General features: G+C 41.6%; 1 protein-coding gene across 1 annotated transcript; it reads left to right on the forward strand.

The window, feature by feature from the left end:
- The first annotated feature begins 11,296 nt into the window (after positions 1-11,296).
- Positions 11,297-13,603, forward strand: LOC124268494. Its single transcript, XM_046703473.1, has 3 exons — positions 11,297-11,488; positions 11,634-11,773; positions 13,372-13,603. Exons 1-3 carry the CDS (start codon positions 11,297-11,299, stop codon positions 13,601-13,603), a joined length of 564 nt encoding a protein of 187 aa, XP_046559429.1.
- The last annotated feature ends 261 nt before the right edge of the window (positions 13,604-13,864 follow it).

Here is a 13,864-nt window from a genome sequence, read left to right on the forward strand (position 1 = left end):
TGTTTGGACATGATTATCTACGGTCTGGGCAGTAAGCACTTATTCTTGTTTGTTTTATTATCTCTCTTTCGAATTTTCAGTCTTTACTTAAAAATTATTGGGAATCATATTATTATATCATATAACATAATACAAATCGCAAATTTGAAAGCGTGATAATTTTCGACATCGTATCATAACTTTTCCATTGTAACCTTTTAAGTGAACTCTCAATGTTGAGATACAGAGACGACGTCATCAGTCATGACGTGATCAGATTATATATGTGGTAACCAAACCAATCTGGGCAAATCTGATATCTAATTAATGCCGAATAGCTTCAAAAAATGGTACTTATAAAATTCCGTACGTGGTGAAAAGTGCGAACGATTGACGGCATTCCATCCCGTTTCAGACAATCAGCTTGCAGCAATCATTTTACAATTACAGATGGGGGCCGTCATCATTTACGATCATCGATGGACTAAAGAGGCGGTCCCCTGGCACTATTTGATCGCGAGAAGACTGCAAATACCCTGATTATCTCCCCTGCCAGTCAGTTTATGTCGTCATCAATATGGCGTCAGAACGCAAGTACGGGCGGAGACAACGTCTACTGGGGGACAATGGGTGGAGTGGAGAATGTTCCTGCAGATGTAGAAAACAGTTTTATTCTTTTCTGTGGCAACCAAGGCATTAACAAGGTACATACACTTCAGAGTGCTCTTCTGGACGGATGCTTTTCTTCGTTTTGTCCACTGGAATGTGTCGTAGCCTTGGTTTCTGATCACAGGCATGCAGTCAAAAACGCTTTTGCAGTTTAGAAACAACAAATTTATTTCACCTCCCATTTATTTTATCTCCCAAATTTCAGTCAGTGTCATGTCTAGAATTAGAAAATAAAGCTACTTTGTTTTCAATTTTGCGGTCCTTTATCGTTGATTTAAGACCGCTAAATAAAATTTTAAAAACCGGACGCGCACGGTTTTGATGAGCTCTCAGCCAATCAGAATCGAGTATCACACAATGTCGTGCTACTGGTTCAGGTTCGTACCTTAATTCCGTCCAAACGAAAACCGCTATTTTCCATTTCAAGAAAATGCATAAGTATGTATATTTGTCATTGATCACTGATTTGTGATCTTGGTATGTAGTAACTAGACATATGCTGAATATTTATGAACCTTTAAGAAAGTGTTCCGTTTCCCATCACTCGGTGTATGACAATCTACTTTCAGGCCTTCGTGAGCTGGGGTCAGATTTTACAAACATGGCACGGCCGCACGGATCAGTATGTCAAATCTGACTTTACAATCAACTACTTGGGGTACTGGACCGACGATGGTGAGAATATATCAATTTTACATTACAATCATTATTCACACAGTCACATGTAATGATTTCCTATTGAGTTTTCCGTTTATCGAGGTTCGAATCCCATGGTCCAATGCTCGATTGTGATCCTTCGTCCATTGGAATTATTGCTGTTCTTATGTGTCTCTATACACTATACTTATGTGCGAAGTAACTTGTTTGATACCCGACTCAAAGTATTCTTAGCAGTCTTGTTTTATGCCCTACTGCCGATCGCCATGCAAGGAAACAACAAGTACCATCTTGTAACGTCTTTCCGTATAACACAGATGACGACAGAACTAGTCTGTCTCACAGTCCCTGAACCATATTACTTTCCCTACAGCCTAGCCCTCTCTGCAATGCTACAGCCTAAAATGAAGCAAGTTGTTACAATCAAACTTATATATGTTCAGAGACTAAGGGGGCGGTGGGGTAGCCTAGTGGTTAAAGCGTTGGCTCGTCACGCCGAAGACCCGGGTTCGAATCCCCACATGGGTACAATGTGTGAAGCCCATTTCTGGTGTCCCCCGCCGTGATGTTGCTGGAATATTGCTAAAAGCGGCGTAAAACCAAACTCAGTCAGTCAGTCAGTCAGACACTAAGCGTTAATCTGGGATAGAACCACCTTCTGCCCTCCCGACAAACGCTCTATTTATCAGACCACGGAGGTTGTCTTAAATGAAACGAAACTGAAGCTTTTGCATTGTAACTTATCAGACACATTAGAAATATAGAAAAAACACAAAACAATTCCAGAACACGCTTGATTGTTCTCATGGGTGATTCTATGTCATCTGGTGGTGTGGGTATTGCTCGTGCTATCAACCTCTTGTTTGTACCACCAGGTTTATACATCACAGATTAAAGTGATTTGAAACAACACTGACGAATTTTAATTTTGAATTTTATTTTCATGCACAAGGAATGCATGTCAAACAGATATGTTACGAAAAGCACGCATTGTTTGTGCAGGTGCGTATTACTGGGACGTTCCGGAGAAGGGGAAGAACTACCAGGATACGATACTGGACATCAACAACTACATTAAACAGCTCGGGGTACCCGTCAGGTTTGTACATGCAGGTTAATCATAAAAATTTTGTCAACTCGTGATATTAAATACAAATTCGCAGCACGCACTGCTCTATAGTACTACGGACATTAAGGAACAATACTCGATCCTGTCTTTACATTATAGTCATGGAAAGACTCAGGTTTTCTGTATTATGTTTTGTTGCCAGGTACACCAAGCACAACTCGGGCGAAATCCGTGTTGTTTTTTTGCATCCTGACTGACTGGGACAGAAACCATGTTGCTCTGTTGCCAGGTACATCATGACTGACTAGGACAGAAACCATGTTGTTTTGTTGCCAGGTACATCCAGTAAGACAAGGACAGAATCCATGTTGTTTTGTTGCCAGGTACATCCTGTAAAGCTAGGACAGAAACCATGTTGTTTTGTTGCCAGGTACATCCTGACTGACAGGGACAGAATCCATGTTGTTTTGTTTCCAGGTACATCATGACTGACTAGGACAGAAACCATGTTGTTTTGTTGCCAGGTACATCCTGACTGACTAGGACAGAAACCATGTTGTTTTGTTGCCAGGTACATCCAGTAAGACAAGGACAGAATCCATGTTGTTTTGTTGCCAGGTACATCCTGTAAAGCTAGGACAGAAACCATGTTGTTTTGTTGCCAGGTACATCCTGACTGACAGGGACAGAATCCATGTTGTTTTGTTGCCAGGTACATCCTGTCTGACTGGGACAGAAACCGTGTTGCTTTGTTGCTGGTGGGGTACATCCTGTCTGACTGGGACAGAAACCATGTTGTTTTGTTGCCAGGTACATCCTGACTGACTGGGACAGAAACCATGTTGTTTTGTTGCCAGGTACATCATGACTGACTAGGACAGAAACCATGTTGTTTTGTTGCCAGGTACATCCTGACTGACTAGGACAGAAAAACCATGTTGTTTTGTTGCCAGGTACATCCTGACTGACAGGGACAGAAACCATGTTGTTTTGTTGCCAGGTACATCATGACTGACCAGGACAGAAACCGTGTTGTTTTGTTGCCAGGTACTAACAATACGTCTTGGACAGAAACCATGTTGTTTTGTTGCCAGGTACATCATGACTGACTAGGACAGAAACCATGTTGTTTTGTTGCCAGGTACATCCTGACTGACTAGGACAGAAACCATGTTGTTTTGTTGCCAGGTACATCCTGACTGACAGGGACAGAAACCATGTTTGTTTTGTTGCCAGGTACATCATGACTGCCCAGGACAGAAACCGTGTTGTTTTGTTGCCAGGTACTATCAATACGTCTTGGACAGAAACCATGTTTTATTGTTGATAAGAACATTCAGCTCAACTGAATAGAACTCATGACGTTGTGTTGCCTGGTATGACTGAGACAAAAACCATGTTGTTTTGTTGCCAGGTACATTCAGTACGACTGGTGGTGGTACTATTACGACAACGACCACGGCATCACGACATGGGCAGCTAAACCAAACATCTTTCCTGATGGATTGCAGTGAGATATATTTATTCAAAGATGATTCTGATTTCAGATAATTTCAAATATCTCTAAATACATTAAACTATGATACATATATGCATGAATTCTATAATCATTCTCGAATGAGGTGAGATATCTATTCTTAATTTTAAATGTTCGCAGGCTTCGAGAATTTTTAAATATCTAATATTATTAAAAATACATTAAGTCATTATTAAGAGTATTATTATTTTCTGACCGTTATACATGATCAGTCAATTAAGCGCTCTTGTTAGTATATACATACAGGTTGATGTCAGAACTGTTATATATATATATCTATGTTTACTAATATATACAAAAACATTCCCATCCACATGAAAACCCTGCCAACAGCAGAGTCGACATTGTACAATTTCGACTGTATCATGATCATTTATTTAGTGTTGATACCATGTGTTCGCGAAGCGGTGGTATGCCCTCCGGTGGCACCTGCCATAAACACAATACAAAGGCTAATTCAATCCCCGCATATCTATGATCAAACTTTTTGAAAGCTTTAATGAAGCCTTGAATCAATTTAACCCCTTTCAATCTGTGTCCCAAGGTGGCTGTATAACAAGACGGAGCTTCCTGTTCTTGCCCACAGCATGTTCTGGTGAGTCGGGATTATGTAATAGCATAACGTTTATAATAACCATCAGAATATGTACGTCATCCTCATTTACTGGTGTTTGTCGTGATTTTTGGTCCGGTTGTTTCGACTCATAATGTCCAAATAGACATTCACATATACTGACGGAGGAAAGAGAGTATACAGCCATGTTTGATGGTGGCTACATAATGTTATGGTGGTGTGTTTCATACTGGCATCATAGATGTGTCAAAGAATCATGCATCGGACAATTTGCCATTTTCAGGGTAGTACCACTTTAATAACGTCAGTAATTTTGGGGTCCATTTATATTTTCAAGACTATAGTTTCAGATTCATTTGACTCATTTAATGATAAATATGAAATGCTAATTTGCAAATTCATGACCGTTTTCCAGACCGTCTTTGAAAGTCATTTAGAAGCTGGAAGAACCATAATGTATGACACTGTTTATAGATAACAAGTTCTTGGTTTATTTGATGGACATTTCAGAGGTACGTAATGCTTTTTCATCACACTTGAAGAAGGAGCAAAGGTAGCTCTGAAACGTCGTCACAAAGAATAGAAGACGTTGTTGTCCCTAAATAGTGCCATCTATTCTGGTCGCGATCGTTGAGAGTATATCTTAAACAGTGTCATAGGCCTATAAACACTTCCTCATTTGAAATCTTTGATATGGGTTTAGAAGTTAGGAAACATGAAGACGTGAAACCAGTTCATGTATAACAACATCTTCTAAAGACTCTTTCAGGATAACTCCGTGCTCCACCGTCCAGGTAACGTGATCAGCTAAACGTCGTTCTTCCCCATCGGGTATGAGACTTCTGTACAAGCTTCAGTCGCGCCACTAGGGGAAAAGGTGGTAAAGGCGAAGTAAATCGTTGCATGTAGAGACTTGCTTCCCTTAGTACCGCCAGGATCGCTTGCGGTAAGTTCAAATCCCCAAATCCTTAACAGATTTTGTACACAGGAACAAAAGCCGGATTTTACAAATAAAGAAGGGATGCATACAAGTGGGGTTCCAAATTGATATTCATCACATGCTTGACTAACGCGATCGGGTGGCCATGCTCGCTGACTTGCTTAACACAATCATGTCATCGTATCCAGATTGCGTAGATCAATGCTTATGATGTCAATCGCTAGATTGTCTAGTCCAGACTCGATTATTTACAGCCCGTCGTCATATATTTGGAATATAGGCTCATGTTAGTGGAGTCAGTTTGCTAATTGCATTACAAAGTTTACGGCGGGGACACCAGAAATGGGCTTCACAACCAATTACCCTTGTGGGGATTGGTCACCATTTTGATTGTTTGCAGTATGGCTTGACACCCTACTGCATCATATACGCTGGATCGACAACATGTTGTTTCTTTTTGTTTAATATGACTATTTCTAGACGTCTTGTAGAAAGTAGGTACACAGAGATTATTAGGCAGTCAGCTTTTAGATTGAGTGAACGACTCGATTACAGTCGTTGATTTGGATAGGTGGTATCGTCCTTCAACCTCGACCTCGATCTGGCCATTTAGGCCTCGATCTGGATAACAGACAGATAAAGTAGTAGCTGGATGGTAACAAGACATGAACACTGAGAGAAAGATAACCTCGATATCGATGGACATCCACCCAGTTAGCAAAACCCCAGCTTGTCACGGTGGTGGTATATAGAATCAAGTGTGGGTCTGGCGAACAAATGGTCGATGGTATGAGTAACGATCTACTCCGTGGGGCACTGTGACACGCCATCAGTAATGTTACACATTATGGTCATATGACCACCTTACAAATGTGGGTCACAGGTGACCAGTCACTCTGGAATTACATACGGGGTTCCATGGAAGTTAAAAGCTTTCAACCATGTAACTTTGTTCTTGTTTATACGTTGAAAAGTGTTAATGAATTATTCCTTGGGCTTCCCTAGGTCCAGCAACACGACTTACGCAAAGGCGAATGGAGGGAAGTACGACTTCCTGATCGACGGTGGAAAATCATTGCCCTTGGAGGAGGTAATGATACATTTTATGGAGTTCGACATATCGGCGGTGTTAAAACAGTGATAACATGGAAGTAAGGACAATATAAGGAAGTAGTGAGTGAGTGAGTATGGTTTTACGCCAGCTCTCAGCAATATCATGGCGGGGGACACCAGAAATGGGCTTCACACAATGTACCCATGCGGGGAATCTGACTGAGTTTGGTCTTACGGCTTTTGACGAGCGAACGCGGGGACACCAGAAGAGGCCACTGCCATCTTGAAGGGATTCTAACCCGGGTCCCATGACGAGCGGAGAGTGATGACAGGACAATTAGACAGGATCTAAGTGAAGGAAGTACACAGTGACTAAGTCGCATCGCATTGCATTAAATAACATTGCTAGGGATTTAATTTTTGTTTGTTTACATCTGAAATCAAGATGTTAAATTTATGTAAAGTAGGATTTGAACAGAATTTTGTAGGCAGGTACAAAGAACTCCATTTTTCGTATAAATTACACACTATTCCAAAATGATATTTATCTTCATCATACCATTGTTTGCATACAAGACATAATCTATCAGCTTTAGGTTCTTAAAATATCTACCAGTACAATTTTGCACCCGAGGGTGAAAGTGAGATTCACAATACCATTTAGAAAGTGGTCAAATGTAACATATATTATATTTGGGATTACACTTTCTTAGTAAAGTACAGATTCAGATAAAGTACTCTTGTTGGGTTGAGTCCCATCCGGGATTCGAACCCCACCCTAAGAGTCAGGCACCCTAATCGCTAGCACACAAAGTCAGCCGCCTAACCCGCTCAGCCACCGCGGCTTCCACAAAAATGGAAGTCGGACAACTGGTAGTCTTGAATCTGTGTACCCCTGATAAGTGTAGAAATTGGCACGGCTCCACGGCCGAAATCTATGAATACACAATGCCATTTAGAAAGTTGTCGAATGTAACATATGTTATATTTGGGATTACACCTTCTTTGTAAAGTACAGATTCTGTACATATTGTGTAAAGTACAGATTCTGTACTTTACTAAGAAAGTGTAATCCCAAATATAACATATGTTACGAATTACAGATTCTGTACTTTACTAAGAAAGTGAAATCCCAAATATAACATATTACGAAGTGAATTTTGAAATAGTGATTTTCCTTATATACGATTCTACGCCAAAGGATGATTTGAAAGCAACATGAGATGAGTATTTGGAGCTGCTATGGAGGGCTGTATGCCAATCATGCTGATAAGATATATTGATTCTGTGTAGAAATTCTGACATAAAGCTGCTAACATGAACTACAGAAGGCCAAATCCATACATGTAGAATACCTTCAGTTGTTCCATTGACACAACCTAGCAGTAATAACTTGTAATATCGATTTTACAAACCTCCTATCAGGCAAAATTTCAATTCGATTGTAAAGTGGACTGTTGACATGTTAATGTCCATCATAGGGTTTTAGAAAATATAACGGAGAAAATGGTAAAATCTTTAGTCGATTTTCCACTGAGAAACAACATCTAATATTTCGATAACTTAATGCCATTATTTACAAATTTCATGTTTTTGTTGTTGAGTAAACAGATAAATGATGTCTTTCACAAAAACATCCTAATACATTAATACGTTTTTGTAAGCCATATGTAGTATAAGTAAATTAAACTATGCCATCAGCAGATAACAAGGGAAATATTTAGACAATGGTTTAGATGGACAAGTAAACTATCCATTTCTCCTTCGTACAAAGACGTCACGCCGAAGACCCGGGTTCGAATCCCCACATGGGCACAATGTGTGAAGCCCATTTCTGGTGTCCCCCACCGTGATGTTGCTGGAATATTGCTAAAAGCGGCGTGAAACCATACTCAGTGAGTCAGTCAGTCATACAAAGAAATCGGAACATACTAATGTAGGCTGCTATTTGTCATAAACGTCTTAATTACAGGAACCATCCATTACCTTTCAGAAATTCTGGGATGATTTGCTCGCTGATGCAAGGAAGTGGGGCTTGTTGGTCTACGAACAGGTAATACTTCTCATACAAAACTCTACACCACACAACTATTTTGTGAAGAATTTATCTCCACTGAAGTGCATGTACCAATATTTACCCAAAATTCTTAAAATGTCACTTTAAATTAGAAAGAAAGAGCGGCCAAAGGCAGATGACCTTGAAAACCTTTGTCAGGTGTATGAAAGTGAACCCACATCAAGCACCAAAGTATATTAATGACACTTTGTTTTCTAGGATTTTATGAATGTTCAATTTGAAGAACTTCATAAGGTGTGGAGCGACATCGACCTGGGCCGACAATGGCTGCTTCAGATGGGCAATGGCGCCGCCAAGAATGGCCTGACTCTTCAGTACTGTATGTCGTTGCCACGTCACATGATGCAGGCATTGGAAATACCCGTTGTTACACAGGTACAGTGAAAGGACAGGGTGGTTGGTTTGTTGTTTAACGCCGCACTCAGCAGTATTCCAGCTATATGGCGGCGGTCTGGACCAGACAATCCAGTGATTAACAGCATGAGCATCGATCTACACAACTGGGATACGATGACATGTGTCAACCAAGTCAGTTAGCCTGACCACCCGATCCCGTTAGTCGCATAGGTTGCTGAAGATCAATTCTAACCCGGATCTTCACGGTCACACAGGTACAGTGAAGGGGAACATGATATTGCTGAATATTGCGGCATGAAACTACAGTCACCCACTTACTGTATCCGTTGTGAAGTGTGATACATCAATAATTATGACGTACTCTTTGTCAATCTGAATGATTTCCATTCCCACAGACTGCTCTGATGTCAATATGGTCGGCGGTGTAGCCTTGTGGTTGAAGTGTTTGCTCGTCACACAGACGACCGGGTTCAGTTCCTAGCATATGTACAATTTGTGAATTTCATTTTACGTATATCTCCCTCACCCGATATGCAAAAGGAGTAGTGAAATTTCAAGTCATCACTGCGTGGCTGTGTGAGTTGAAACCTAAGAAGTATGTTTGATACTTGTCACATGTACACTGCATCTTCCAGGCCCGTGCCAGTGGTGACTACATCCCCGGCACCGCCAACTGGAAGGTGGGGATTACGTCACTGTTTGCGTGGGCTCTCGGCGTTGCGCCATTCAAGGACAACTTCTGGACAACCAGCGTTCAGCCTGGAAACCCATACCGTATGTAGAGCGTTGTCAATCAACAATGATGCTTTATTAAAAGTTCATCTCTGCTTTGTTTGTTCGTGTATATGCGAGGCACTCATAGATTTACCTGCCCCTATAAATAATGAAATTTGGACCAGGCAGAATAGTCATTTCGAGCAACGATGTACGCCCTGGTTGTACGGTGACATGCAATCAAGACAAGTCATCCAGTCTGTCTTCCGTAGGCTGATATATACAAGTTCTATCTGGTTTAAACGTGTTTTGTTTCAGATGGTGCCACAGAACCGTTCACGACCTTGAACTCTGCAATAGCAACCCTCAGTACAGGTCCAGTAGGGGTCAGCGACATGGTGGGGTATATGAACAAGACACTCGTCATGAAGTAGGTTGACAATCATCACGAAGTAGGTTGACAATCATCATGAATTAGGTTGTCAGTCCTCATCAAGTCCTTTGATAGTCATCATGAAGTAGGTTGACAATCATCACTAAGTAGGTTGACAATCATCATGAATTAGGTTGTCAGTCCTCATCAAGTCCTTTGATAGTCACCATGAAGTATGTTGACAACCATCACGAAGTAGGTTGACAATCATCATGAATTAGGTTGACAGTCCTCATCAAGTCCTTTGATAGTCATCATGAAGTAGGTTGACAACCATCACGAAGTAGGTTGACAATCATCATGAATTTGGTTGACAGTCCTCATCAAGTCCTTTGATAGTCATCATGAAGTAGGTTGACAATCATCACTAAGTAGGTTGACGGTCTTTGCGAAGCTTGTTAGCAGTCATCACAAAGTTACTTAATAAACTTCCAATAAGAAATGTTGACAGTCCACATAAACTATACTCACAATTATCATTGAGTCATAAGCCAAAATATCGTGTAACGTTGATTCGACAGGTGGGCAAATCAGAATGCAGGATTCTAAAAGCTCACGCTAATACGGAAACTATCTGTCACGCTGTATCCCTCATACTAACCTCCTTTGTTTATCTGTCATATGATAACAAAGATATCATCCAGGTAACATTTTAACGTGTGACAAATACACATAACCATACCATACCTTTTCTTTCAAATGAAATGTTCTCCTCGTTTTAGGCTGGAACACGCTTTCTGCAATTTGCAGCGCCGCTTAGAACATCAGCTTAGTTGTGTCGAGTAATGTTTTGAAATGTTCTGGCCAAACTTAACAGATGCTATCTTTAATGTATTTTCACATTCTTTCAACAGATCTGTCAATGCTGACGGCCTCATCTTAAAGCCGTCACGACCAGCGACCGCAATTGATAACATGCTACGAAAGGTGCTTCCTAATAAACAAATACAGTTCGCTTTTTTCACCATATATAGTGCATTAAAGTGGTTCTACAGTTTTGCCCTGAACTGTTATAGTTAAAGCACGAGGAGTGCTAACCGAGTTAGTTGCACTGGAAGAGACTGCATGAGGCAGTGACAACTGACGTGAAGCGTGACGTCAATACAGTCATCAACAACATGAGCAGCGATCTACGCAAAACGTGCTGTCGTTGCCTTTGATATTTTAGCGAACTATCTAAGAACTAAGTAATGTTATATGCTCTGAAAATCTATAAAACAATATGAAAAGGTACGAAATGCCCTTCATAGCGTCATATTTCATGCACGTCATATTTCCCCAGCTTGCCTGGTCGGACTTTGAGGGTCCAGACGGGGAGGTGTGGTCCACGTATTCAGATTTTGGGGGTGAGAACAAGTACGGCATCATCCTGGCCGCTGATCAAGTGGGAAGCTACACCATGACGCCATGCATGGCAGGATACCAAGGGGTGAGAAATGCCAAATTATTGTACTACTGTTTTGTATAATTGTTCTCAAAATAGATGGATGAATTGAACTAAACTTGCCTGGACTGCCAGTTCGCCCGGGTGTTGTGCCCCTTTAAGATGAACGTTGTCAATGTTGTATTTCTAGTTTCCCAACTCGATGGTGTTCCCTGCCAATGATCCCAACAAGATCCAACCTCTGACGGATCCCCAACCTCTGACTATGAGTGGCTGCACCACTGTTGACTTCTGTCTCTTCTATGTATCGCCGGTACTCAAGGTCAATGGGTATGTGTTTTACTACACCACAACTAAGGCAACAGTTGATATTCTGGGTCTTAGCTGGGCTTATTGTTCGAGACAGATATTTCTGGGTCTTGGCTGGGGTAATATTCGAGACAGATATTCTGGGTCATGCTTGAGCTTATTGTTCGAGACAAATATTCTGAGCCATGGTTGGACTTTTGTTCGAGACAGATATTCTCGTCATGGTTGGTCATGACAGAGTAATGTTTGATACTGAAATATTGTAGTTATATTTTTTGGAAAGAGTGATATTCTTGGTCTTGGCTGGGGATTGTATTTGAGACTTGGGGTTGTGTTCGAGACACATACATTCTGGATCTTGGCTGGGGATAGTGTTCGAGACACAGGAATTCTTGGTCTTGGCTGGGCATAGTGTTCGAGACAGATATTCTGGGTCTTTCATGGGGATATTATTCGAGACACAAATTATTCACGGGTTGGATCCCCGGCCGTCTCATACCCAAGAGACGTTAAGATATGGTACTTGTTGGTCCCTGCCTGGCGCTGAGCATTAATGGACGTAACAACGATTGGTCGGCTCGGAGTCAGTATAATGTGTCTGAGTGGGGTATTCATGCTTAACTGCGGCATGCTATCTCAGTGAGCTTGCACTATAAAACCAACTTAAGTCTGGGCTAGTACAAGCAGTCACACATACATACGTATGCATGTCGTCATATGAGCGAAATATTCATACGTACGACGTTAAACCCCATTTCACCCACCTGGGGATATTGTTTGAGACAAATATATTCTGGGTCTTGGCTAGGGATATTATTCGTGACACAGTTATTCTGGGTCTTGGCTGGGGATTTTATTCGTGACACAGTTATTCTGGGTCTTGGCAGGGGATATTACTCATGACACAGTTTTTCTGGGTCCTGGCTGGGGATATTATTCGTGACAGTTTTTCTGGGTCTTGGCTTGGGATATTATTCGTGACACAGTTTTTCTGGGTCTTGGGTGGGGATATTCTTCGTGACACAGTTATTCTGGGTCTTGGCTCGGGATATTATTCGTGACACAGTTTTTCTGGGTCTTGGCTGGGGATATTATTCGTGACACAGTTATTCTGGGTCTTGGCTGGGGATATTATTCGTGACACAGTTATTCTTGGTCTTGGGTGGGGATAGTGTTTGAGACCCAGATTGTTCTGGCTCCTGGCTGGGGATATTCTTCGTGACACAGTTATTCTGGGTCTTGGCTGGGGATATTATTCGTGACACAGTTATTCTGGGTCTTGGCTGGGGATAGTGTTTGAGACCCAGATTGTTCTGGGTCTAGGCTGGGGATATTATTCGTGACACAGATATTCTGGGTCTTGGCTGGGGATAGTGTTTGAGACCCAGATTGTTCTTTGTCTTTGCTGGGGATAGTGTTAGACACATTGGGAATTGCTCGAGAGTGAGTGAGTGAGTATGGTTTTACGCATTTTCCAGCAATAATATGGTTTGGAGCACAAGAAATGGATTTCACACATTGTACCCGTGGGGAATAGAACCTGGACTTTCGGTGTGACGAGCTAACGCTTTAACCACAAGGCTTTACTACCGTCCATATTCCATATTATCTGTCTTCAGCAAACAAGTGCTAATCCAGGGTGAGCTGGACAAATGGGTGCCGATGTCGCCGCAGAGAGTGACGGACATCAACGTTGCAGACGACATCACCCTCAGTCTCACCGGAGCTGCCTACGAAACTGTCAAGTTCTGGTTCAACGTGGACGGTGTATCCTCACCTTTGACCTGTACTCTCGGACCAGGCGGTCAAGCTGTCCTTAGCTTCACAGCTGGAGCATGTCGTGGAATATAAATAACAAAACATAAATACTGTAATGTGTGCATGTGTTGAGTTTATTTTTACATTCATTTATTCAAAAGCCCTTATTGTGCCCAAAGTGCACGGAAATCTGTCTGATCACCACGTCGGCGGATCTATGTGTATGTGTATACCAACGATATGGTCACCAACGACCATGTCAAAGATGAAGTATTGCCGTCCGACTTCTGCATGTGTGTGAGCGTTGTCTCCGCACTGGGAACATTGGTTGTTTACTACAAAAAACATGGCTGC

The sequence above is a fragment of the Haliotis rubra genome, unplaced genomic scaffold (genome assembly GCF_003918875.1).
Source record: "Haliotis rubra isolate DU_JTF1 unplaced genomic scaffold, ASM391887v1 Scf1384, whole genome shotgun sequence".
Taxonomy (NCBI): Eukaryota; Metazoa; Mollusca; class Gastropoda; order Lepetellida; family Haliotidae; genus Haliotis; species Haliotis rubra.